The sequence below is a fragment of the Haemaphysalis longicornis genome, unplaced genomic scaffold (assembly GCF_048455015.1).
Source record: "Haemaphysalis longicornis isolate Haplotype H1 unplaced genomic scaffold, Haemaphysalis longicornis Haplotype H1 scaffold_3, whole genome shotgun sequence".
NCBI lineage: Eukaryota > Metazoa > Arthropoda > Arachnida > Ixodida > Ixodidae > Haemaphysalis > Haemaphysalis longicornis.
In genome coordinates this window covers 24059588-24087337 of record NW_027526335.1, presented here as the reverse complement: position 1 = coordinate 24087337, position 27750 = coordinate 24059588, and the positions used below count along the sequence as shown (strand labels likewise).

The following is a 27750-nucleotide window of genomic DNA, read 5'->3' as shown; positions in this document are numbered from 1 at the left end:
GCGGCAGTGGCCGCTGCCAGTTGCTTCGATGGTTGTCATCTCGCAGCGAATGTATTCTTCCCGCTCAACCTGCAGCACATGGTTATTTCGGGTGCTTATACAAAAGCTTTTCTTTTTTAACATCTACCGCGCACACCGCGAGTGCACGGCTCTTGTGGAGAGCCGCCGTGTGGGTTGACAGATGAGCTTCTCTTTGTGATACAATTTTTTAGGCGGCGCGTGCATTTATTTTTTTTTTTTTAGAGATGCAATTTTTGGGGGTCGACCTACAATCGAGTTGACTTACAATTGTGTAAATACGGTGCACCGTAGACTACGCAACTAAAGCATGTTAGAAGGCATGACTAACGTTGGGCCATCCTCCATAAGCAAAGCTAACTCCGAAGTTCACAGACAAGTTCTGGACATTGAAATCAGGTAAAATCGGGTTTTACCCCAAAACAAACCACCCTAGCTATGAGGCACACCCCAGTGAAGGGCTCCAGATTACTTTTGATCACCTGAAGATAGTTGACGCACACTGAAATCTTGACACACAGGCAAATTCGTTTCTCTCCTCCACCAGAAAAATGGCCACCACAGCTGGGATCAAACCCATGTCCTTAGGCTCAGCAGCAGAATGGACTAGCCACCGCAACTGGTGGTTAGAGCAGTTTCATTGTGGTGGTGCCTGCTACAGTGAGAGCTCAACTTCACTAATTCAGACACAGCTTCTCTGTTTCAAAAATGCATTTATACATCTGCAAATAGCACCACAGTTGCCACACTTGCATCCCTTTTCTCTAGGCTGGCTTTTAAACCATTCTTTTTACCTTGCCATGCTTGGCCATTCTGTAAGCTGCATTTTGTATAGAAAAGGTTTGCTGAGCTTGCCCTGCATTCGTTCAACCACCTGCTTGGTGTGCTCTGTGCCGTAGGCCCACTTGTTCATGGCACAGGGGCCACTGAATTGGTCGTGGCTCTACACGAGCCTGCAAGTTGTATGCAGGGGGCTCGTACCCGTTAGAATAGATACTTCACTTGAGGCTCTTCCAAGGTAACAGCCTTAAAAGGAGCAGAAATTTATGCAAGTGACGCTCCCAAACAACCTACTGGTGCTTTGACACTTCGCAAACAAAAACTGCGACTAGCAAAAGCACCTCGCAAGCAACGATTCACACTGCAGTCTGCCCTGCCTCCTACATGTGCAACTCACTAGGCAACCAACTTGTTGAGGACTATGCGACCAATAACCCATTTACCCATACAAACTTCCCCAACTTTCAGTTCTGTGAACTGTCACACAACTGAAAAGGAGCAACATCTTGAAGATGAGCCCAGCAGGTTTAGGCACTAGTGTGCATATACCGTAAAGTTCCAAGAGAACGCCCTGTTCCAAAGCATCGCCCACCCCCCTCTGAGGTGAAATATTCAATTTACTAAAAGACCCCAGGATAGCCCACCCCGTAAGTACTTGCTAGCTTCAATATCTTCAAAAGTACGGGGAGCTCCCTTTGCGAGAACATCCTGTGGCGGCAAACACCACTGATGTCCCAATTTTGAACAAAAAAAGACAACCTATTCGGCTTTTTTACTTGATATCTCCGCAATTCTGGTTGGCCATGTGGCCACTTCTTTATAGTTTTCGCATTTGACCCGAAAGATCGCCCATCTGGTATTTTTCACTTGATATCTCTGTAGTTTGGGTGAGCGTTCTTTCAGAACTTTACGGTAGTCGACAAGAGAGCAGGCGCAAGCGTTGGCTCACCTGCTCTCAGATGGCACGAGCTCCGTGCCCCTGGGGGCCTGGGGGGGCAGCTGGTAGTTGACGTCCAGCCGACGCCCGAGCGGGAACTCCAGTGGCATCAGGGGCCGGCTGCTACTGGCAGCAGGAGGGGGCACCCACACAGACAACTCCTGCACGCAAGCGTACGTACCGTCAATTTGACTGATCGATTTGATTGTGGGGTTTAATGTGCCGAAGCTACACCCGGGATATGAGGTGTGCCATAGTAGAGGGCTCCGGATTAGTTTTCACTACCTGGAGCACGCGGGCATTTTTGCTTTTGCCCTCCACCAGAAAAGAAGCCACTGCGGCCGGGATCAAACCCGGGTCTTTGGGCTCAGCAGCACAACGCCTTAGCCACCGCAGCTGATCACATACCACCAAGATCAGGCTGCTCCAAGGTATGAACTCAAGCCAGCTCACGCCGGGTGTGGGGCCAACCATTCTAACCTCCTTCTATTGACAACCGATATAGCTATGCCATTACGAGGCAATTAAGATTTACATGTTCGTTTCTCCACACGCCAAGCACTGCCACAATGCGCACGGCCCATCTCCTAAAGGAGCATCTAATGCTCATTTTCATTACAGTGAAGAATTGTTGAAGGGAATACTCTTGAAGAGAGCGGCCTAGCTACCTTACCAGATTTGAAGGCGAGAATGTGTAGGCCATCACAGTGCGATTTTTTCCTGGCACATCTCTTTAACCGAAAAAAGTTCATTCAAAAGTAGGGGTGGGCGAATACTCGAATATTCGAATACGAATCGAACAGTACCTCCGTGAATAATTCGATTCGCTAATCGAATATCAACTATTCGATTTTTCGAATAGTCAAGTGGAGTTTCCGAACTTCCCTGGCTTTGCGAAAGCGAGAGATGTCGGCACACGCTAACGCACTGCTGCTACACCGTCTACTCGGCAAGTTTCATCCTAATCGCGCCTTCGACGAGCGCGCCTTGCAGAGGCCGTAAATTTTATCCCACTGCACAGAGTAATCTGCGATTGCGTCGATGAGATCTTTTTTCGAGCCGTCGCCGTCGACTCTGGCCGCCATGTTGAATCGTGCGACCGGATGTTTACGCGTTACGCCAGCTTCCGATATAGACCGCCGCCGTTTTGACAGCGCTTCCGTTAATTTAAAATGAAAAGCGGTTCTGGCTGTTTTCAATGCAGTTGGTGTATGGTTACTGCGTGTTTGTTTTTTAGACCCCAGTGGATAGCGCAGGCTTGTCCACAGCGACTGTAGCACGAGCTACAGTGCCTTATCGTGGTCCATGGTTGCTTTCACGTCCTATGCCTGCAAAGTGCTCACTTCTGAGTTATGAGGCTCTGAATAGTTGTTGCCTGTGATTGCAGTACAGCAACTCCAGTGCAAGTCTTCTTTTTTTTTTTTCCCCCCCCCAAATGCGTATCGTGCCCGCTCTGGATTCCTCCAGGTGCGTTCTCCAGGTTGAAAAAAAATGTCATGTCTCCCGAACATGCGAAGTAGCTTCTGCTTTTGCACAAAAACCTTATAAAAAATCGAGCCCTGTAAAAACAGCTGATATCCGATATTCGATTCGATATTCAGCTTTTTTTTCCAAATTTTATTCGATATTCGATTCGAATGTTACTATTCGGCATTCGCACACCCCTATTCAAAAGTGTTAGCTCCCTCACACTGCCCTCCTCAGCGATTTTCTGGCTATGACAACACACTGGCCAGTCAGCAGGGCTTTCACAGATTTTCCAGTATGTTTAACCCATGCAACTTGAACACGAACAAACACAAAGTGGATATTTACCGTCCATGAAATGGATGAAAGCTAAAATTATGAAGGCTGAGGTGTCATGCGAGCATATTTCAAACCAGCGCAATGACGTTACGGTTGTTAGTGCGACATCATGAACAGCGTATGATGTTCTCTATTGCGCCCGTCATCACAAATACACAGTCTTTTAACATTTGCTATGTACTCAAATCGGGAATTCCACTGCTTAAGCCGCATAGCGCCGCCGCAAATAAGATTTCAAACCCCTTCAGCATCTCTCCTTGGATAATTTGGGTAAGCTGAACACGCGGCCAGAAGAGAGAAGGACAGTGGCAGAAGAGAAAATGTAGCCTGAAAACGACAACTGCCTCAGCAGTTTGGCTCCAAAGTTCAAAGTAACTGCAAAACACTGCTGTCCCCCATTAGCTGAAGGTTCTGCCATGCTACTAAACTGCAAATGTACATCAGCAGAAAAGCTGCATCCAAACTTCTATTTTCAAAAAACTCATTGTTGGTTAGTAATAACCGAAAATGAGCAAGGTCACACTTTTAATCTCCACAAACTCACCTTTCCTCTTCCCTTTCGAGTGAGCCTCCGCTGCGACCACTCCAACTCTGCACAAGAAATTAACCCATCACGTCGACATTATACCTAGCCTCCTGCAACATTGAGAAAACTAATACAAGCAGATAATTACCACATCGAACGACATGCAAAAGCCAGTGCAATCCCAAGCAAATTACAGTTGGCCACAGCGACAGCTCCTAGCAATAAACAATAAATAAACAATAAGAAGATGGAGGCTTTCCTGCCATGTGTGGTCTCTTGCAGCTCTGCACGAAGCTGTCGCATCTACGCTGTGGTCTTGCATTGTGGTCATGTTGCTAAATCCAGAAAAACTAATGAAGGTACCCTGAGTGCACACTGCAGCACAACTAACTGCATTCACTGATCACAAATAGAACCGGGCTTGCTTATTTTTTCAGGCACATTTGGAGTATACAAAATACCGACATAACGCCCATTCACAACAAGCAAGGCCCAGAACTGTGGCTCAATTACGACACACCAAGAAAGTGAAACCAGAAGCTACGCAAGTTTCAGTAGACAAAACCGGATCACAAGGGCCTCCTCCATAGCACATGTCACGTTGTGCACTTCATTCGGCAGTGGAGCTTAAGCCCAGAGTTCACACTCTTGACCAGAAGCCTACGCACATACCTGCCAACTTGGGAATTCGTAAAACCCGCGGCCCCTGAAGGGAGGGCAGCACACTAATTTTTAAGCTTAAAAGGAATCACAGACTGCGACAAGCATTCTCACGTTTTCACAACCAGAAGTGAAAACTGCCAGTCTTGAAGAATAATGAGCAACAACTCCAGTGGTCAGGAGGACGTATACGATTTCAAAAACATTTGGTAGTACTGTCACCGCACTGAGCCCACCATTGCACTGCGAAATAATTACCGTGGTCGTACCACAGGTCATACTGCATCAGGCGCGGCAGTCGCACAAAAAGCGACGCAAACATTCAAGTCCTAACTGTAGCAACATGCTATGAACGGGCTTGCTGAGGTGGTAGCAAGTTCTGGATATGGATGCGTAGCCCACCCCGAGAAGACGACAGAAGTCGCAGCTTCTGCTGATGATGATAACAAGAGTACGTATTGCCCTCTTGTGGCAGCGCAAGGTACTACGGTGTCGTTAATAGATGTTCCCTTTTTTTTTTCTACAAAAATCCGTAAAATTTCAGGCAAGATTCGTAAAATCGTAAGACAAATCGAAATTTGTACACTTTCCGGAAAATTCGTAAGAGTTGGCAGGTATGCCCTTTGCACAAGCACACGCAAGAAAATATGACCGAAGAATGAGGTCACCTTGCAGGTTGGTCAGCAGAGATTGCTGGTAGATGAGACTCCTCAGCCTAAATGGGACCAGCCCGTGCTGCAGTGCCACGGCTGTTGGGAAACAAAAGAGCACAAAGTTTGAAAACTCCGGCACCTACGTGCATGTCACAGCACTGGATACAACACCCCTGCATGCCTTTTTGCTACTGAGCTCCATGGTTGGTGCTTCTTCAGCAAACTTGCCTTTTTAAAGGAGCCATGAAGAGAAAACACAAGTTTGGTTCATTAAAAAGATTGCCTCGTTTGAATCATACTTTTACGTAAAATTCACTCAAATAAGCTACATAATTAAGAAAAAAGGGAATGAACATGCGACCCACAAGCTCATTTCCTGCAACAGAACCTATGATGTCATACCAGACAGCTCTGCGATTGGCGGAGGACGGCAAAAGCAAATGCATATTAGGCAGAGCTTATAAGCTTGCCGAACAAGCTAATTGCGCTTAAATTTACGCCACATTCTTTTCAAAGCCCTAAGAATGGTGGGACAAACAGTGTAAGTTATGAAAGCACACGTAGACATAGAAGTACCGATGCGTATATTGCTGTTGGTACTGCACGCACTATGCTTGATTTAGCTGCACAGGACTGCGGGGCTTTGGGGTTGTCTCAGACGACACTGGCCGATTGACGCAAGCGATGATGTCTTACGTGACCGTATTTGTTGAGCGAGCACCATGTCTCACGAAATGATTGTCTCCATGAACAAAACACGCCAGGTACAAATACGTTCACAAACGAGCCGAAGGCAGAAAACAGCTTGCCACGGTATGGTGGTGCCATCTAGGTTCACTAACTGTAAACAAGGTCCTGTGATGTCATTGCAGATCACGAAAACGCACAATTTAGTGGAAAAACCAAAATTTTAACTTAATTAATTTCTCAGTGAATAAAGCATTGTTTGCATTCGGAAAAGCGCTGGAGGCACTATAAAACACGAAATCTTTCGAATAACACAAACTTGTGTTTTGTCTTCATGGCTCCTTCAAGGAAAGGTTTCAAGGAAAGGGAAACAATGGCAGAATCAGTCAGCGGTTCCTAAAACACGCACTGTGCAGTTCCTGGAAGCAGGTATAACACAAGTGTGATTTGAGGTAGCAACCTCCAGTGCAGGTTATCCCACTGTTTGGCAAATTGCAGTGACAAAGCCTGCCACCTGTGATTAATTAAGTCAGGGGGGGGTGGGAGTAATAGAGGCCGCTGCAGCTGCATTTCCAATGAACTACGACCTCTCCCTGGCAGACTCTTGATTCAATACACAGTGTGCACGCCATTGTGCGTTGGTATAAACCCTTTCCGTACCGTGAAAAAAAAAAAAAAATTTACCGAAAAAAGCTTTTCGCTCAATTCGTAGAGATTTTTTTTTCTGAATAAAATGGCAGTATTACATAAATGAAACAACATTCCTTTATTTCTTTAACTGTGTAAAAAAGATTGCTTAAAGATGGCTTCACCACATTGGCGCAGTGTCTTGCAAAAAAATGCCATCAGGGCTCCAAAATGACTAATTACAAGTACAGTCGTCACAATTGATAATGACTATACTTGTCATCAGTCATTTTGGTACAAAATCTCGTGACTATACTCGTCAATGGGAGTGAAAAGGTCGACCGAAGTTTTTCAGGGGCGAAGCACCTTGGGGGCTTGGGCTGTTGACGTCTCCTGTCGTCACGTGACAGGAGATGCCGACATCTCCTGTCGTCAAGTGGTCAATCGATGACCAAAAAACAAGTGTATAATGGATATAACCGGCTCAAAACAAACTAACATGATGAACAACATGATAAACGTGATAAAAAACTAACGTATTTCAGGGCAGCTTGACTGCGACAGCGAGCAAGCGCTTGTCTTAGCGTGGACGAGTGTAGCTCATCTTCGGTGGGAGTGGTACAACTCGTGTGGACGAGCTCAGCTAGTCTACGGCAGGCAAAGGGTTACATTGCTCTAACTTTCCCACCTTCCATTGCATTTGAGATACTTCTTTTTCAGGCATGGTAGCATACTCCAAGTGGAAACGTCCTGTGCCTGTCACTCACGAATAAATCAGCTGCCAGATTGCAATTAATACATCCACAATACCTCAGCTCAATCGACATTCTTTGAGTACACGACTCCTCAGCTTGAATGCCGCAGACAAAAGGTGCACACGGGTTTTCTGCCCCACAAGCAACTTGGGACTTTTTGCTTTAATGGACAGGTCCAACCCTTCAAAACTCCTCTAGCTTTCGTTTGACAGCAAAAGATTTTCTGTTAGTTTAGACAAGACCAAGTCAGGCCGGAACTTTTCTCGTTTCCTTGTTTTTTTCTATTCTGCTGCGACGCAAAAGAGCAAGTCGCACATTTGGAGGAGGGACTTCCTACAAAATTATTCAAGAAGGATAGGTGCTGTAACCTAGGAGAAGGGGCTGAAAATACCTGCACGATTCCCCACCATGGCGGTTGACGGCCGGACAGGTCGTGTAGCCAACTGTGGCAGTGATTTCAGACGTTTGCCACTGGCTGTCATATACGAAGGCACATACAGTAGAAAGGGGAAATAACTCACATTCAGCCACATAAATCTTCTTACTGTAATTGTATGACAAAGTTGTAGCATGAAAACCTGTTTATTGACGTATGCAAGCTGAAGTTCCCCTCTCTCGCAATAACATGTAGCCAGAAAAATTTCCCGCATACATTTATTTGTCATTTCTACGCCCTTCCTTACTGTCTTTTCTTTTAACAGTTTACAAACAGACAAAAACTGCTTTTAACAATTTCACTGTCGGGTGTTTCTGGCCGTGACACACCTCTAGTGTCGGCTTGGTTTCCAGAATATCAGGGAAGGAGCAAAGTGATTTATTTGACTATGATAGCGTTCGGAACATAATGCATCGAAAGGAAAGACTGTGGGTGAGAAATCGCCTTTCTTCCAGATATTTTCCGTTTGCCCATTCTGGGACGACAACCCCACATCAGAATCTGACACTGTGGAACTCACACTTGTTCCTTGAATGAGGAACTCTCAGAATGCGAATCAGAGCTCGGCTTGTATTCGTATCAGAATCAGAAGAACCATTGCTCCTGTCCACAGTTGAAGGCGCCGCGTGGTCAGCCATCCAAAAGTAACCGTGCCCATGGAGGGAGCACTTTCAGCAGCCCGCACAATGCACAGAAATGACGCATTGCGAAAGCATGATGGCAGGGAGAGATAAAAAGGAGATGCAACATTGATACAACAACCTCGTTTGCTGCTGACAACGGCAGGTGAGGGCGCGGCAAGCGTGCAAAAGCCGCGCTTGACTCATGTTTCAGTCTTTTGGCTAAGCAACAGCACGCTGGGCTAACCTGGCGCACCGTAGCAGACGCGGGAACAGAATATTAATAAAAAAACCTAGAAACCCGTTGCAATTTGGCACAACAACCCTTGCACCCGTACGGGATCGCACGCGTGCCGCATGGTCACTCATCTCGACAGAGTACAGCACCCGGAGCAACCATGCCCCCAAGCAACGAAGGGTGGGCACGGTCGCTCCGTACTCTTCAATATACCATCATGGAGAGCTTGCAAGTGAAAATACGAGCTACTAGAAAGATTCGACAGATGGCACGAACAGTCCAGGCGCGCCAGCATTGCACTATGGCGCAAATTTTTCAATACGCAATAGAGAACGTACCAGTACATCAGTGACACTGTGGAGGGGAAATGCGATAACGTACCGGTACGTCAGTGACAGTGAAAGGGTTAACAGCAGAGCTGTTTACACCAACACAAATCCATCCATCATAGACAGAAAATCCCGAAGCCTCAGGAAAAAAATGTGGTTAGGCAAGTCCCAGGAATTGAAACCAGGACTATTACGCCGTGAAACTGGCAACTTAACCACGGGGCCAACCCAAAGGCCTGAGGGGTATGGGTTAGCAGCAGTGGGGAACAATAACATGTGCAGCCAATTGGAAAGAAAAAAAAAAACGCTTCTCGTGGTTGTAATCGAACCTGGGTGCCTCACATTATCAAACCAGCGTCTACCCGACTGAGCTATTGTCACATTCCGGGCGCATAGCATTTTCTCTGGGTTCATAGCACGGGAGTTGGCTTTGGACTTAGCCGTGGGTCTAGTGCGTCCCAACGCGGCTTACTTTGGAAGAGATGTGAAAGCCTGCGGACAAAACGATCCGGGGCCTGCCAGACATGGAGAACTTTCGGTGGCAAGTTCAGAAATAAATCTAAGGTGATGACATATGGAGCAGAAACTTGCTGCCTTACTAGACAACTTCGAAGCAAACTTAAGTCAGCTCGACGGGCCATGGAATGAATAATGATCGGAGTAACAATTAGAGACAGGGAACGAGCTTCCTGGATCAGAGAACAAACTAGAGCAGAAGATATCATAGCTCGAATAAAGAAAAAGGAATGGACTTGGGCTGGCCATGTAATCAGACGAAAGGACAACCGGTGGACTATTAGGGAGACAGAGGGGACACCGAGAGACAGGTCAAGAAAAATAAGAAGGCCAATTACTCGAAGGGATGAAATACGGAACTTCAAGGGTAAACTGTGGACTCGAGCGGCACAGGACATGAGAGGTTGGAGGTCGATGGGAAAGGCCTTCATCCTGCGGTGGACCTAGTGGGCTGCTGCCGCTGATGATGATGATGAGCCGGGTCTCTGACAAAGGGAGAGGGACCACCAGCTCTGCTGTTTCTCCAGCCTTTCACCACTAGTGCAAGCTGCGCCCATTTTTGCAACGTCTTTTGAAATGATTAGGTCGCACTGCGCCGACCGTCACACCAAAAGAAAGAATCTCGCGTTTTTAAAGCTGGGACCTTTCCACATGATTGATCACACGATAAGAGACATCAATACAACTTTACAACAAGAGTGTCAAGTATGCATGGGCTAGCGAGCATACTACATCAACACATCAATCAGTGGCACGTGATGAAATGAAGGTGCGACGTACAAAGGACAAGCAACTGCATATCACATGGAAAGCATGTCGAGATACGGTACTGCATGATCTGAAAGAGCAGTCATTCTTGCAGGGTGTCTCAAGCAGTGGCCTTACAGATGACTTTCAGCTGCTTTTTCCCAGAAGTGGTGCAGCTTTATACTACATCTGGCAAGGCAAGCTAGTGGAGGTGAGAAAGCTGCCAAGTGCGTCCACTGATGATAACTAACGTGGCATTGTAATAAAAGAGGCCTTTTGCCACTGCACTACTTGGTTGCTGTACAACTGAGTGATTCCGAGCCAGTAAACAGCAGCACCAACTTTCTGGACCACGCTACTCTTTAGAAGAAGCCAAAATGCTTCACAGGGCCTAAACAGTTTTCTATGGGCTCACTTTTTTCACAGTTTTCACTTACCTTTGTAGGCTGGAACAGGCAGTGGGTCAACGCTCTCAAATGGAACTGTGCACCTTAAAAAAGGAAACAAACGTTTGTTGGGAGAGCCTTGAATCTACCACTCAAACCTGAACATCTACCATTTTGTCCCGCCTACAAGTTATACTCCACAAGTCCCACTCCTCCACAAATAGCCACCCTCATTGAGGAAGAACGCAAGTCGCATGTTTATGCAAGGCTTCCCAGCTAACTTTGGCTGAGATTAAAAGAACTCCAAGTGCTCTAGTGAATTCAGACCAACTGCATGTTACCGGTCGTCATGTGCAGCTACAACCAGTATTTCTTTTTGTTGTTGAAAATTACTTAAGACGCGAGATTTAATTTTTTAATCAGGAAATTGTAGAGTGCCTCAAAAAACACCCCAACTTTTTTTCATTTCCTTTGCAATACGATCTGTACAAAATAAAAGACACACAAAGGGCGAGAAATGGACAGGACAGCAATGCCAATTTCTCATTATTTTGCGCTGATCATTAGTGATGAATATTCACAAACTCGCCCAGCTCACAGCCGTTTTGTTTGTCACTAACGGGAAAAAAAAGCAAAACCCCGGGAATGAGAAAAGTACGGGCTCGTGCAACACAGCCAATGCGGCGCACGGGGCCATGCCCTGCCAGGCGATGGGGATGCCAGTGTGCTCACATCTTTCCCAGCTTCTCAATGAAGACGGTGATGGGGCCGTGGTTGGGCTCCATCTTCTGAACGTGAGCCTGGAACGAGGCACTGTGGCTCTCCTCCCTGCTGTTGCTCAGCCGCACCTGCAGGATGCATGGCCTCTGAGGCACTACTGCACAGCCCACTGGTCCATTTTGGGCGAGTTATACTTTGACTGGCTTTATGTTAAAAGTGCCGATGTGAATTAAACAAATATTGGGGACAAGGTACACTCAAACCTCGCCATAACAAAGTTGAAGGGGACCTGCATTTCGTTATATCCGTTATTTCGTTACAGTAAAAACTTGTTACAAGAGACACTCAAGGAACCCAGGAAACATGTCTCTTGTAAGCAATGTTGCTAACATGGCAAAAATAGGAAAACCAACCAAACCGTCTTCATTCAAACGTCTCTCGTAACCAAGTGTCTCATGTAACGAGGTTTTACTGTATAACAGTTTACCGCAATGGATGCTCAGTTGGGTGCACAACAATAAACATGCAAAGAAGGAAACCACCTTGCGGCCCACTGCACCGCTACGCGACCACGCATGCGACGGAAATCGAATAGAATAGCTGGAAAAAAGTCTGCGATGCTCCTTTGTTTCGGACATCGCAAGTGAACGACTTCCTTTTCAGTGATGGCCACCGCCCTGATGCTGTTTTCGCAGTCGCCATGGGCGCCGAAGAAACCACATAGAAAGTCAACCATATCGAGTGCCTCCAAAAGTCAACCGTATCAAGCCCTCCACATGGCACGCTCATCGCCAGCGTTGCGTTGGCGCGTTAAACCCTACAATCAATCAATCAATCAATCCTCCACTACAAATCTTCATGATCGCATTGCAACAACGAAACTGGAACTGAAAACAAATTTTGGGCAGTACACTTTGGGATGCACATATGATACGAGGCAGAAATTTCAAAAGGATGGCAAATTTGGCTAGTTCGTGCTTGATCATTTCGAATTTGAGTGCACTGACGACAGGACAGAAGAGCAAAAGACGACGAGTGGACAAGACGGTATGGACGTCCCAACATCCGCTTCTCTGTCATACCTAGTTGCAAACAGCACAACTCCAGATGAGAAATTTCAGTCAACAAAACTCAGAAAAAACCTCAAATTACACGCAGATTTTTACAGTACGGCTGATTTTTTTTTTTTTTTTTCAACACACCTCCCAACTAATTGTGCAAAACAGGATTTCAATACGCTGCACAGAGACAGGCATATAATCACCTACAACCATATTCTGCTTTTATTTTGTTTTGAGAGATAGCAATAGTTCACATACAAAAATTACTAACACGACATCTTAAAGAATTTCGCAGCGATACAAGCCCGAATGACAGTAATACACAGAGTGTCTAGCAAATTACGATTTTTAAATTCCCTGACATTTCTGACCTGACGTGATTTGACAGGTTCTGAACACCCTGAAATGAGAATTTCAGGTAATATTCCCTGACTGCTGCAGAGGTGGCGACTTACGTAAGACCATTAGTGTAGAACACAAAGCAATGTTCTATTTACAGAACACAAGCATAAATTATTCGCCACAAATTAGAGCTGCTGACTAGTGTGCCTATTATTCAGGGGTGAGACAGCTCAGATTTGGGAGCAGTTTTCGGAACAGCAAACTTTCGATTTTGGAGCAGAAGAATCTTGATTTGGAGCAGTTAGGGACATTTAATACAACGTCTTGTGAGCTTAAAAATCATTATTTCAGCAATTTGGACGGTCAAGTGGACATTTAAATCAGTTTTGAATACGCAGAACACTCAAACAGCCTTACATGAAAGAGTTTTTAAGAGTATCACAAAGTACTAACTGCACTACCTTTTTCCCAACTGGTGATATTGTGTTGCGCCTGCACGCAACACTGACAACAAAACTGCCGTTAACATTAGAGTTTTAGCAGTCCGTCCGTTCTGTTGGTTACTTTCCCAGGAGAAGATGTAACTGGTCCCAGCTGGTTTACGGTTAAATTCCCAGCTGGGAGCAGCTGGTTCCAGCTGGGAGCAGCTGGTTCCAGCTGGGACCAGCTAAGACCAGCTGGGCCCAGCTGGGAAATTCCCAGCTGGGCCATAAAACCAGCTGGGTAACCATAAACCATTAACCATAACCATTAACCATAAACCATAAACCAGCTGGGACCAGCTACCATTTTCTCTTGGGTTGTTACCGGGTTGAACAGGCCGGTCTGCGCCTGCGTGCGCGGAAGGGCGAGGAGGCGCAGACCAGGCGAAGGCAGGTCGCAGAACTAATCCCCCTACGGCTACGAATGCCCAAGTGCCCAGACGAGTCCCGGTGAGCACGGTAACTACGTACACGATGGAACAGACGGACTGTTAAAACTCTTATGAAATTTAAGGGCTCCGCAAATGTGGCGTTTTTTTTTTTTTTTGCTGTTTTAATGCTAAAGTTATTTTTGTAATCCCAGGCTGCGTTGTACAAACGACTGTAGTCACGGCAACAGTTGAGCAGCTTCGAGCTAACGGTCGCATAGCCCAACCAGGATACCCGTTTCAGTCCCCGGGGCGCAAGTTCACCCTATGGTCATTTGAGTAGCGTTATTGTTTAGCCACCCAGATTTTGCCATTAAATTTCACTTTGCATACATCAAGTGTTATAGTCGCGTGCTATGGCAACCGTGTAGTTCTGCAGCTATTGGGCGCTGCTTGAAAAGGTCGCGGCGCCGCAGCAAAGCCCTCAACTTTCGTGGCGACCGTTTCACCCCCGAGGCTCGCGATCGCGCTTCAAAGCAAAGCAACACCTCAGCATTTTACAACAGCACAACCAGCCAAAAAATTCACTTCACGAACCCGATTATAGACGCACGCACCGAGTTTCGCACTCAAGGACAAACCACGCCGAAGTCGTAGGCCCCACATTTCAATAAATTTTTTTTCGAGCCGCGCAACTTCCTGTAATCTGGCACCAATCTCAAACCATATCCCCGCGTTAACGTCACTGTTCAGAGCCACAATAGATAGAATGAATAGACTAGAACCCAGCTGATAGCATAAAATAAACCAGTGAAAATATCGGCGATACGCACTGAGCGCGTTGGTAGCAGCCAGATCAGGCGGCGGCCATGTTTGTTGCCACAGCGATGCCTAATCGAGAAGGCCGTTTAAGCTAACCCGGACGGAAAGCGAATCGAGTTTTAGAAGCTATCGCTTGCTTCGTTTCAGTCTTTCTATTTGTGCCATTTCTGTGTTTGCGATTGACCGACGATAAAAGCGGTGACCGGGATGCTGGAGGCTTTCGTCCCCGCCGAAACTGACATGAGCATCCAAATCCGTGCCGTTGAGGCTCCTCTGGAGCAATTTGGCGCAATTTTCGCCATTTTCGTGCTTTTGGAGCAGCTTAGCGCAAGAAAATGGAATTGTATCAGAAAGGCGCAATATGCGCAGCTGTCGCACCCCTGATTATTGCACAAGGTCTACACAAACTAAATCTGCTCTTGCTGTTCAGGAGTGTCAGCCACTGCAGAAGGGTTCTCGAAGGGCTCATCCCTTTGCATCAATTTGGGCGAGCAGAGTCCTCGCACCAGTCTAGGCAGAATTTGTTCATTTTTTCCTTTATGACGTTTTTGGGTTATTTTCCCTGACTGGGTCACTTTCCTGATTTTTCCCGGTAGATAACACTTCCTTGACAATTCTCGGTTTTCCCAGTTGCTACACACCCAACTACAGTACTGCACTCCAATTTACTTACCAGGCACTTTACGCCAGGCTCCAATTCAGGCACGACCAGGTGCTCACTTCGAAGCCGTTCTACACAAAAAGGACAGGAGGGGAAAAAAAAAGCATCTTCAATAACATAACTGCACAGCAACAAAAATACTTTGTAAACGTAACAAGCAAAGAACAGTGGTCGGAAGCAGTTTTTCCTGCACCAGGCAGTAACAAGTCACATAATCTACAGACATAACTGAGGTATTAACACATATACAATTATCCAGGCTAGTGCAAATATTGGAAATTCTCAAGTACTGATACCTTGCACAACTTAACATCGAACAGTACTATTTGGAAATCTTCGAATACTGCCGAGTTATTCAAAGTTCCAAAATGCAAAAATATAATAAGAACGTGACAATACGGTGGCACCGCTTCTGCAGACCCAAGTAAAAATGCGTGGCAGGAGAGGCTACCAACAGCAAAAGCGGCAGAGCCACGTAACACAACACATTTTGCCCACATTGTCAATTCTGCCCACACACACAAAGTGCACACAAGTAACAGTCATGCCGTTCCGTCAGTGAGAACGCCAAATTAGCGTACAGATAACAAGTAAATGGTTGTTTGTGTTCTATAATGTAAGCATGTGCGTATGCAGAACACAAGTGTACAGCAACTTTTTTTTTCCTAATAGTGTGAAAGAAACTGAACAAGTACTGCCAGAACGGTCGAAGATATTAAGCACCCTCTTTTTGACGAATAATTGACGAATCTCGCATCGCTGTCATTTGTGCAAACTATCTTCTCACCACCGTAATCAAGACAGCTGTTGAAAGAGCTCGCACTATTACATGCGATCCTTTATTGCTGCATTTCCTCTTGAGTTCCATCTTTAGAAACCTTAGAGCTGTTCCGAACAGAAGAAAGGGTCACGCATTTTCGCGGTAGCAGAGGGCTTTCAACCTTGCCAGTCTTTAACATTATGCGAGTCGCTAGCCCGGTGCCACACACATTATTTACATATCCAGGTTACCCATCATTCACTGCAGTCACCAAATTTGCTAGATGAGAACTACCTGTCAATGCCAGTGATAACAATAGTGTAATGTGAGTGGGTTACCACTGATAACGATGATTTAGGAAAGGAGCATATCATCATGCTTGTTCCACCCCCATCTACTGACCACAAGGTCACCAATGCTAAACGGAATATGATAAAATTAACAGCTACTGTTAAGTCCACATGCAGACACTTGCAAGGCTTTGAGTTAATCTAAGCTCTCAGGTTGCAAAGCTGGTTTTTATAGGACAAATGCATACTCTACTAGCACCAAATTTTCAAGTTTAGACAGGCCACTTGCATTCATAGTGGTGCTAATCTTAACTAGTCTACAAATGGGTAGCAGTTACCAGCAAAAAGGATGGCTGACTTCACAGACATTAGATAGGGTTGGTTGAAAGCCCCTTCTGCAGCAGGCATACAGTTCAATCTTCAAACATCTGTGGACTAGCTAAGTACAAGCCTTACTAAATGTGGCCCCCCCAACAGAGAGGGTTGAGAGCGATACGGAAAGACGTAACTGTGCTACCTTTCTCGGCTTCATTCCAGACGTCGTACTCCACGTTTCTGTAGATGGTGGGATCCAGGGCCTTGGCCACCTTGAAAGGGAATGGTGGTATCTTGTTGGCAAGGGCAGTGGCCACCTCAGAAGCCGTGTCCTGCAGCAGGAGAGAGAGGCGGGCAGGAAGCTCAGGAATTGGAAACAGAGCATCACACGGGGGCGGACGCTGCTTACCTGTTCTTCTTCGGGAAGGATGTTGACCTCTATGCCAAACCTGACGCTGAAGGACAGAGGAGGAGAGAACAAGAAACCATGACAGCTTCCACAACATCTTAAGTCTGCTGTCTGAACACTTGTGCATTGGGCAGAGCAATCATAAATGCAGTTAAAGTTGACATTGAAAGAAGACCAAAAAAAAAAAGACCACAAGTAAAACTTGTGCAAATAATAAGTTCCAGACTTTTTTTAAACAGTCCTGCAACAAAGGTTACTACAAATCTTCCAAAACAGCTACGGCCAGATGGCATGCATCTGGTAGCATAAGTTGGGGGAAAAAAGAAAAATCTGCCCAGTGTCCTACCTCTCCTTCCACTGCTCAAAAGTCATGTTCTTCTTGTGCTTAAAATAGGCTTTGTCGTAGAGCATCTTCTTCACTGCTAAGTCAACGTCCTCTCCAAGTCCGAACACCTTCTTGTACAGAACTCCATAGACGATGGCTGCAGGTGAACAAAAAAAAACCCGCTGAAGATTGGTAGTCCCCTGTAACTATTGACATAATGGCACTTACACTGGCAGAAGGCTGAGGAATCGAGCATTGGAGTCCGATAGACACAGTCGTAGTGGTTGCTTTGCGTGAAGCAAAGCATGATCTGAGATACAGAAGAATCAAGAATTAAGGGTACCACTTCCACAGCTAAGGCCACAGAGAGAACACCTCACCAAATCGTGAAATCCGTTCTCTGTGGCGTAGTATGCTGGCTTTCCGGGCTTCTCAAATATCAAGAAGTCCCTCCTAGGAAAAGAAAAAAGAAATTGAAACAATGCAAATAAAACTGTTCACCCGCCAACAGTCGAATGATGCGCATACAAGGAGATCACATTTTGCAGCCAAGCATTTTGAAGGATTTGGCAATAGTACTTGCTCTGTTTGCGTAATCCTAACAACTAAGGCACACGGAGGGGCTAGTCAGTCATGAGGTTAGCTGCCTGCCAAATGTTTTTTTTTACATGTTTTAATAACGAAATGCCCTTTTTAAAACACTGCACACTAAAAAAAATGGTAGGTGGTACCAACTGGTTTATGGTCAAATTCCCAGCTGGGTCCAGCTGCCAGCTGAGAGTTGAACCACAAACCAGCTGATACCAGCTACCACTTTCTTTAAGGCAGATTACACCACAGCTGTTGCCACAAAACAATTAAAAAACGATGTTTCAAGTACCGACCTGTAAATAAGTGCCATGGCGTGCATCTCCAAGTGGCCTCCCCAGACCTACATGCGAGACTTCCGATCAGGATTTAACGTAAACCATACAAGCACAAAAAGCAGACAGCTATGCGAGGCTTACGTTTTCCCTTTCCATGTTGGAAGCATACAGTTCAAAGTCGGTGTCAACGAACTGAAAAAACAAAGAAAGGCAAGGCGCATGAAGACGGTCAGCAAAGTTTAAGTCAATCTCATGTGCAAAAAGGGGCCCTTAAATGCTAAATTGCAGCAAAGAATTGCCTGGCATGCACTGGCAGATGCAATGGACTGAAAAACGGGTTGCGAACTTAGCTCCTTCAATTGCGCATAATAAAAGTGTAGCGAATTCACCACCTTGTTTTATACGTGCCCGATTTTAAGACGCGTTGTGCCCGGCAATGTTGTGACTTCAGCCAATTGGCGGTGAGCGCGAACACAGGCGGCGCTGCGAAGCGCGCGTCCGTGACGTCAGCTTAGGGATTCTCGCATTTGTCGTCTGCTTCACTCAGGATCGCTCTCCCTGCTGTTTCTTTGCGCTCGGTCGGTCTGATGCTTGTCCGCACCAGAATTCGCGTGTGGGTAACTTTTTATCATAATAATAGGCTTAAAATTGCATACACTAGCTCATGGTGTTAATTAAAGTATAGTTTTGGATACCGCTACGGGAGAAACATTGCCGGCGCCACCCCATTCCTTGCGAAGCCGGTCCTGTGCGGAGCGCGAAGAGTCGGAGCTAGGCGTCAGCTTCTCATGTAAGCATTCGAACAAAAGGAACAGTCAGCTGCTAATAACCGACAACAGCGAAAATGGAAGAGCAAAACAAATTCTAGGCCTTCAGGGCTGTCGGCTTTGGCAGAAGGCATCACGATTCCCGATAATCAAATGTAAGGTAAAACAGTTTTTGCAACCCTGCCGAACACTCGAACGCGTTTTGTCACATCCCTTTACGTTGTCAAGGCATGAAAGTTTGCCGACATGACTATAGACTGCAAAAACTGCAGGTTTAGTTCCAAATAACCCAGTGTGTATATACGCGCGTGCTGATTCTGTACCAGGCATCTAACCAGTATGGAGGTTTATTGAGCAAAACGACTCACGCCTTCGTTGAATTTATAGTAACACATATATGTTTGTTAAGACCTGGAGGGATATTTCGGAACATTTTGCACAGCCATATCTTCCCGATATTCAGATATCCGATATAGGAAAACTGCACTCAAGAGGAGGGGGAGGAGTAAGGGGTGGAGGGGAAAACTTTGTTTAACAATTAAATCGATCAGGTTAGTGGGCCGGGTCCTCAGTCCAGGACAAGAGAGTAAAAATAATTTTCTTCAAATCACAGAACGCCATCCCGAGTAGAATAGGATTTGTTCTTCGCGCCTGGAAGGGTTGAAAAGCAATAAAGAGCTACTTGGAATTTTTCTTCGGTTTCGAGTCTTGTAATATATGCAGGTATACTATTTATTACGTTAATTAGCGAGTATATCATGCCTTCAACACCGTAATCATGTCATTATTGTTCGAGTTGAGAGTCAGTTCGTTATGATAACGATAAAATTACGATAGAAATTCGGAGCACAAAAGCCGCCTTCGAGTACTGTGGACCACGTTGTTTAGGGCGCGATCGCGGTGGCGTAGCACAAACCTTCTCATTGTATTTGCATGTGAATAAACAAAGCACGCTGCGGATATGCACCTTCTTGCACGCAGCCGTAATGAAAGCCAATTTGTGAAGAAGGGAATGTATGCCATACAAAATGAAGGAAATATCCACACGACCTTTGTGAGGCTTCCAAACATCCCGAAACCTCCTAATAAGAAGTTGGTGACGGCGCAGAAAAATTAATGCGTTGGGCAGAAAAAAAAAGCAAGAAACATTAATCCGATACAAGACAACAACGAAAGAAACAGAAGAAAGCCGCTTTATTTCCTGCTGTGCGATGAGCGTGTAGAGGCCGCTGCTTGGTACGTAGTATTAGACTGTTGAGTCTTCATAGGAGCATCTCAAAAATACTGCAGGGAAGCCTGCGCATTTTGAATACTTATCGTGAAACTCTGATCGCCGATCCTCGAGTTACACACGATCTTCTGACCAATACTCTGAAGAAAGTTGTTTCTGTCTCTTCGTGTGTTGCAAACTTGTGGGGGATACAGCTTCGAATTATTCAGATGTGTCAGAAGCTGGCAAAATAACTGAGTCGCTAGAAATACGCTTTTTAACGCACTACAGCAACGAAGCGGGCAATTTCTAGCCCAGGCACTGTTGCCCCTCACAAGCGGAGTGTAGCAGACGACAGCGGCGCGAATCCCTAAGCCGACGTCAGAGCCAGGGGGCGCCACTCAAAGATCTCACCGCCAATAACGGCCCAACGGATTATAGTGCTGCCAAGCAGATTACATAAACAGCTGTAGGATGAAAAGTGCGCTGAGTAGTCAATGAAGAGCTGTTGCAGTTGCCATGCCCACCTGTGAACTCTATGCTTCAAGGCTAGACGAAATAGCATTCACATACAGAGAGAGGCACTTCATATAAAAAGACTCACCGGTTCGTAGACCCGTCTGTTCGCACGCATGAAAGCGACGCAGGCGTGACGCACATCTTTGTGTTTAGACTGAGTGTCGTACACCTAGCCCACAACAGAGAACGAATAAATATAAGCAGCAGGCAAACCTTAATGCGAACAAGCCGCTATTTTTGATAAAGTATGACCAAGTCAACCAAATTCAAAACTGCATGCAAAAGTGGCTGCATTGCCTACTCACGTGCTCTGAGACTGCTCGGAAAAGACAGGAGCCATCCGCAGCTATTTGTTTTCTCCAGCACCCTATCGAGGTCAGAAACTCGTCCATCTTCTGCCTAATCTGTTGCTGCTCACGCATGACACAGTGTGGTACCTTTTGAAACTCGCTTGCCGAGCGCCAACTCGCATGCGGCTGTCAACGTTTCACGTGGTTTCGCGTGCGAACTGTGCCATCGCCTCCTTTACTACTACGATGCCTGCAGCGTCGCGCCGGTTCCCATTGCTGCCAGATCGCCAGCCTATTTCACTCACTCACCGCGGGGTGGCGCAAGTGACCGATCCTCGGTAGCGGTTGCTGGCGTCAGCTCATGCCGGGTTTTTGTGCGCGATTTTGCTTCCATCTGAAGTATATTACAAAATAAAACTTGTATACCTGCGTTTTTGTTGTTATTTTAGATGACTGTGCTCTTTTCCAGAGTGCTTTATAGTGCAATCATTAAATGAACAGATTCTGTTTCCCTAGTACAGTGTATGGGTACGCGCTTTAACTGTATCGGTTTTGTTGTTCTTTGGCGGATATATTGGCTACTTTGAATAGACAGGTGTAACTCCCTACACGTAATCAGCTTCCTGTACAGTTTGCTGTTCTGATATGTTCTGAATGGTTGTGTTTCGACTCATGACAGCAGCGGTGAAGCTGTCGGTTTCATTGGGCAACGATACGATCGAGACGCGCATCCGACAACACACATACGTTTATTACAAATTCAGGCAAATTAACCGGCATAAAACAGCTCAAGAACAATTGTAAATGAACACAAACAAAACAGATGTGAAAACAGAGTTGTTATGTTACACTGCATGCGCCGCACCTGCACGTGCATGTGGAAAGCCGGTTTTCAAAGTTTGAGAACTTTTCGTGAGAGAGGCTTTGTGCACCACATCCTTCTCACTGCATTCTTATCGGTCATATCAAATGCATGGTTGGTCAGCAGCGGCTTGATGAACTTTCTGCATATAAGTTCCACCAACTCTCGCCGATGACTCTCGTCGGAATTTGCGCACACCAAGACTGGCATTGACGTGATGACCTCAACACTGTGCGTCAAGCATGCTTCTAGGGGCTTCGTAAGTGAGCGACGATCAGAAAGCATGGCGTCAACAAACTTCTTCAATCCATGCAGCAGTCGCACTAGCTGCTGCGTCGGATATGACAGCCCACCTCTGTCCTGGTGGGATATCAGCCCATCCGTGGCGCAGCTTCCCCTCGGTTTCTGGACCAAAGCAACGCACTTGTCACATGCGATATTCTCTGCTACAGCACGAGCTATGTATCCTCCGACGAATGAAAGCGCGGCCATGTCTGCTGTTGGCAGGAATGGTGTCGCCGACGTGCAGACGTCTCGTAGCGCTTGCTGTGCCAGCTTAACGGTGGGAGACGGGGTGATCTCAGTGCTGTGCACGTTTCTTCCGACAATGGCCCGGGATGAGCAGAAAGATGTCGAGCTGCTGACATTGCTGCTCTTTGAAGAAGCCACGATTCCGGTCTTCAGCATTTTTTCTATGCCGCAAAGGGTGCTCCGCACGTCCAACATATCGTTACAGCCCGCGCAGCGCCGCAGTATTCCGAAGAATGATTCTATTGGGTCGCTAGAAAGTTTCCTTGTCAAAACAAACTGAAACCGAAGCTCACTCAACAGAAGCCTGATGCACTGCACGTTAGAGACAGTGGTGAACACGAGAGCATGGTAGGTCTCCTTTGTGAGAAAGCTGTCTTCTGAGCTTGTCTCTTTGAGGTTTTCAATGTATTCGATGAATACAAGTTCAAGCCACTGAAGTCGGGGATCGTCAGGGTCAGAAAATTCCTTGGTGTCTGGATTGTTTTGGTGGATGTGCTGTTGGCAATTGCTCACATCCATAAGCACAAACCACTTGTGCATGTTGCTCATGAACTCGACTGTTGGGCCGACTCCTGCAAACTTTGCGTCACAGGTGTGTCCTGCCTGGTCTTTCATGAAACTCAAGGCAGCGGTTACAGCTGGCGAAAACACTTGCAGTGCAGTCTTGACTCCCATCTTTTCGAGGTTCGATGGGTAAAGGTGTCTTCTGGTGAGGAACCGGACAGGCTTCACACTGCTTCCCCGCTGCAGCTCGTAGAGGTCCTTAACATACGTCGATGATATTTCTTGGTTTTGTCCGAAGTCCTTGGATAAAAACTGTGATCGAATATTCTTGATAACGTGACTCTGGTCAAAAGCAAGGAGCAGTTGCCTAGATGGGTCGGCCGGATGGGTTACTTGAGTTTGCAGCTGCCCTCCCGACAAGATTTCCATCGCTGCAACGTTAGTTCTGTGATTGTCCGTAACCAGCCGGACAACTTGAAATCCAAGTTCCTCGGTTTTTTTTATGACATGTCTGATGGTTTCTGCAAGCAGCTCGCCCGTGCAACCTTTCGTAAAAAAATATCCCACGGGAATCTTAAATTTGGCGTGCAACCCACAGAGCAGAAAGCAGAGAAGTGAGTTGGCGAGTTCACCTTTATCCGATGCAGATAAAAGGTGGTCAAGATCCTTGCTCACGTCGACGTCTCCAAGAAACACGTCTCTTTGTTTGTGGTACTCGAGCCTCTGCTTAATCCGCATCTCGTCCACAACAAGGCTGCAGACCTTTGCCTGCGGCGTTTGGAGGCACTCCAGCTCGGTGTTCAGCCTTTGCTTCACCAGGTCACTGAAACCGGTTTCTCCTGAAGCGCTTCCCAAATACTTTTGTAACGTGGTGCGACATGGAAGGCCGAGCAAGTTTTCAGTTCTGATGTATTCATAGGATTTTGTTGAAAGGTTTCTGAGAATGATGCAATGCCTGACGGTAATTTCGCTCCATGCCGGCTTTTTCGCCTCGTAGTTGACCACCTGATCCATGATGAGCCTTGCTTTTGCATTTCCCTGGTGCGCGTCATTCACAATGCTTAGGAACTTGACCACGTTGTTATCTTCTTTCAGACGAGCAAGCTCCTTTTTATAGGCATCAACAGTTGCTTGCAACCTCTCATTGCGTGCCTTCCATGCTCGTTGTTTATCTGTCCATTTTTTCCTTTCCAAGTAAGCTGCCGAGGTGTACCGTACTTCTGCTTGCGTGCCAATGGTCCGTAGGGCACACGCAGGGCGAGGTGTTGCTGCCATCGTTTCTGCCTCATCCATGTCCGTTTCGTAATCTTGGCAGTCGCTTGAAGACGTGCGTTGGCCAAAAACATCGATTCCCTCCATCTCTGAGACTTCGCCTTGAGTTGAACATGCTGCGACCGTGGCAGCATCTCGTGAAGTCACTGCTGGTAACACCAACGTGGATGATGCTTTGTGTGCAGCACTAGTCGTTCTTGCTGGTGAGGGTTCCCGCTTTCTTTTTTTGATGCTGGCGTCGCTTCTTGTTTCTCTTTTCGGAGCCGGCTTCATGTACTTAGGGTAGTGCGGGAAAACACTAGGCACAGCATTTTGCTTCAACCTACGCCTTTTCGTGTCAGTCCGAAAATCTTCCGGCCGAAAGTGAAGGCTGCAGACCACTGAGTAGTTCGACGTTGAGTTCGGTTCCCAGTTCTTCCTAGAAATGTTCTTTAACCACTGCGTTTTCAGGGCTTCGTCCACTGGGAACTCATGGTAGGAGACATTGGGCTCCTTCTTCCGCACGCTTGATGTACAGAATGGAACGCAGCAACATCGCATTCTTCGGCTGGGAAGGTATACTTATTTCACGAGCAAAATCGTCGCTTAATTAGCGGGCAGTCATTACTTACTCGGCTTTAACGACAGGAATGCTGGCAAGAAGCGAGAATGCTCAGTGCGCGCTTTGCCCGCGGATCGTCTGCTACCGTGCGACGCGACTAGCGGGAGAGGATCGGTAGCGGGAGGATCGGTGGGTGGCGCCACCACACGGAATTCAGGCGCAGTGGGAGAGGGCAAGACGGGCACGCTTTGGGGTGACGCCGCAGGCATTGTAGTAATAAAGGAGGCGATGACTGTGCGAACCGTTTTTCGCCGCGCTTTAACCAACCCGTGTTCATCCGCGCGAAAGCGTTTTCTATCATGCTGTTTAAGCTAAAAAACTTGCAGCATAAAGCTAGCTTATACCTTATTTTTCTAGAACGCGCACTCAATTAAGTTCACACTGTGTCTTGCTACACATTTATCACAACAAATTGTGAACTATTTTTACGCGCCCATGGGTCGCGGACCAGCGGCGTTGCACGGCTGGACCGCGGAAAGCAGGGTTGCCACTGGTGGCTACTAGTGTCACTAGATAAGCTTATCTAGTGACACTGGGCCTCCTCGATTTACCAGTCCTGGACGGTCCGCGGGCAGTCCGAGGACTGCGTTCGGACTGGGAGCCCCATAGGAATGCATGGGAAAATCGAGCGCCGGATCGCGTCTCGGGCAGTCCGCGGACGATCCGGGACTGATAATTGAGGAGGCCCACTAGTGGCAGGGGTTTGGTCCACTGTGTTTTGCACTGTTGCGTGCTGCTTGAAATTCGAAAAGGGGGCGGGGCAAGCGTCGCTGTACTTATCTGCCCTTGGAGAGTGCTCAGCCACATCATAGTCTATGGCCACATAGAGTTTTACTTGGCCATTTGTTCTTGGATGGTACAGGCCGAATGTGACAGCTGTGATGCATTTGCGCAAAGATACATCACTGGCATAACGAGGAAAAAAAAAAAAAAAAACAGCGCAGGGACGTTTTGCGTCCCTGCGCTGCGTCCCTGCGCTGTTTTTAGCCCTAACTCAAACTTTAGTCCGAATAATTGGCATATAGTTGACGCATGACGCATTAATCGGACTTCAACATACTCTGGGGCTTGCATTTGCAGTATGTACGAATACCGTCCCTTCCATGCAACTGAATAAAATCCCTAGTAGCATAAATTGTTGCCGCAACGTTTCTGCCGTGTTGCCAATGTTGTGTAACGTTAGGCAACGTTACACAACGTGGTGACAATGTTGCCGAATGTGGGCCAACATTGGACACATTCAGCAACATTCCCGCAACGTTTACAAACAACGTATAGGCAACGTTGCCCGTATGCACATTTTTCACGTTGCAGCAATGTTGCCAAATGTGGGCCAACGTTGGAGACATTCAACAACATGCACGCAACGTTTACAAACAACGTATAGGCAATGTTGCCCGTATTCACGTTTTTTCACGTTACAGCAATGTTGCCAAATGTGGGCCAACGTTGGACCCATTCAAAAACATTCATGCAACGTTTACAAACACCGGATGGGCAACGTTGCCCGTATGCACGTGTTTTCACGTTCCAGCAATGTTGCCAAATGTGGGCCAACGTAAAATCAGTGTTGGACGCATCCAACAACATTCACGCAACGTTTAACGCATAGGCAATGTTGCCCACATGCACATTTTCTTGCGTTGCAGCAATGTTGCCAAATGTGGGCCAACGTTGGATACATTCATGTAACGTTTAAAAACAACGCATGAGAAACTGCCATTTACACGCTTTTTTCGCGTTGCAGCAATGTTGCCGAATGTTGGCAAATGTCACATTTATGATGATAAACGATTTCACGTGGAGTTACATAAGCTGCCTAAAAATTCAAATGATCCCGTACAGCACACTTGAATGTTTGCGATATAGTTACAGGATACGTTAATTTCGGGAGTGTGGTTAAAAGTGATCAACGCGTACGTACAGTTTCTACATATTTAGCAATGCTCACGAAAAACCTTCAAATTAACATTGTCTGTGTACATGTTTATCTAGGTTGCCGCAATATTGAGGAATGTTGAATGTATAGCAGCTTTCCATTTATTTATTATGTGAAACACTACACTAACCCATGTTTTGGAGAAATTACGTCGCCTATAAAAGTTCAAATGGTTATGCCCAATGGACGTCTTAGCCACAGTTCACTGCAACGTTTTTAGATTAGGTTGGTTTAGAAAATGTTGGTTCACTGCACCATCGCCTCGTGTACTTTAATTACTGTACTTTAGCTGCATATAATACGGCACTTACACGCACACGCACGCACATAAATGAAATCCCCATCGTCAGCCTGTCTACTGCAGGACGAGGGCCTCACCCATGCAGGAAAGAAAAGTATTCTTTCCTCCTTGCACGGCACTTGCTTCGCGCAATCTCCGCGACCCCGACCTGCCCCGACATACAACCTCCCCCTCCCTCCTCGCCCGCTCCATCGCAAGGGGAAAAAACGTGGCCGAGCTTTCTCTTCTCGCGCAAACCCTGCCGCAGCCCAAAACGAAGAATCTGACGCCCCCGCGCCGGCTCCCTCCTTCGCCCTGAGCACGGCTTTTGAAGCTCCTTTCATGGCGGCCGAGCTGGTGCGGGTCATTCAAAATGTAAAAAGGAAAAGTGCGCCCGTAGCCGAGAGGCAGCACTCGCGCCTTCTTGACTTTGCAACTTCCACTTGTCTTCCGGCACCCTCCCTGCTCAATTTGGCCTCCAACTTGTCCCTCCCATCCTAAAAAAGAACAATCTCCCAAACTTTTCTCCTCTTTTCGTCCTATTTCATTCACGAGCGTTGCCTCCAAAATTCTCGAATCCATGGCGCTCGCACGCCTCGAATTACAAGTATGCACGAATCTGCAACTTGAACCCTGGGCCGCAGACGGGTTTTCCTCGCCAGCGCAGTGCCATTGGATTCAATTGCCGACCTTGTCTCTGCACTAGAAAACGCGAAGGCTACCAAAAACCGTGGCCTTTGTCGTCCTTTTGAACATTCGCAAAGCCTTCGACCGCTTACGCCACGAGGCTATTCACGATGCAGTAAAACGCTGCAAAATTACTCGGCCGTCAC

The 27750-nt window shown here is 46.7% G+C and overlaps 2 protein-coding genes across 2 annotated transcripts in view; both read right to left on the bottom strand.

Annotated features, from left to right (window-relative positions):
• Window positions 1–21146, bottom strand: part of LOC144175172 (UDP-N-acetylglucosamine transferase subunit ALG13-like) — a 57453-nt gene extending 36307 nt beyond the window's left edge. Inside the window, exons 1-15 of the mRNA XM_077704277.1 lie at window positions 20944–21146; window positions 20724–20807; window positions 18284–18334; window positions 18161–18207; window positions 17657–17729; window positions 17505–17586; window positions 17298–17433; window positions 16952–16997; window positions 16745–16874; window positions 15190–15248; window positions 11454–11569; window positions 10773–10825; window positions 5396–5476; window positions 4086–4132; window positions 1748–1896 (exon numbers count right to left, since the gene is read on the bottom strand). Of these exons, the coding sequence (XP_077560403.1) occupies window positions 1748–1896; window positions 4086–4132; window positions 5396–5476; window positions 10773–10825; window positions 11454–11569; window positions 15190–15248; window positions 16745–16874; window positions 16952–16997; window positions 17298–17433; window positions 17505–17586; window positions 17657–17729; window positions 18161–18207; window positions 18284–18334; window positions 20724–20807; window positions 20944–21060 (1271 nt within the window). The 5' untranslated portion in view covers window positions 21061–21146. The remainder of the gene's footprint in view (window positions 1–1747; window positions 1897–4085; window positions 4133–5395; window positions 5477–10772; window positions 10826–11453; window positions 11570–15189; window positions 15249–16744; window positions 16875–16951; window positions 16998–17297; window positions 17434–17504; window positions 17587–17656; window positions 17730–18160; window positions 18208–18283; window positions 18335–20723; window positions 20808–20943) is intronic.
• Window positions 21147–21773: 627 nt separating this feature from the next.
• Window positions 21774–24637, bottom strand: LOC144175171 (uncharacterized). The gene is made up of 2 exons (XM_077704276.1): window positions 23362–24637; window positions 21774–21793 (listed from the first exon to the last, which is right to left on the bottom strand). The coding sequence occupies exons 1-2, from the start codon at window positions 24635–24637 to the stop codon at window positions 21774–21776; spliced, it is 1296 nt and encodes a 431-aa protein (XP_077560402.1).
• Between the last annotated feature and the right edge of the window lie 3113 nt (window positions 24638–27750).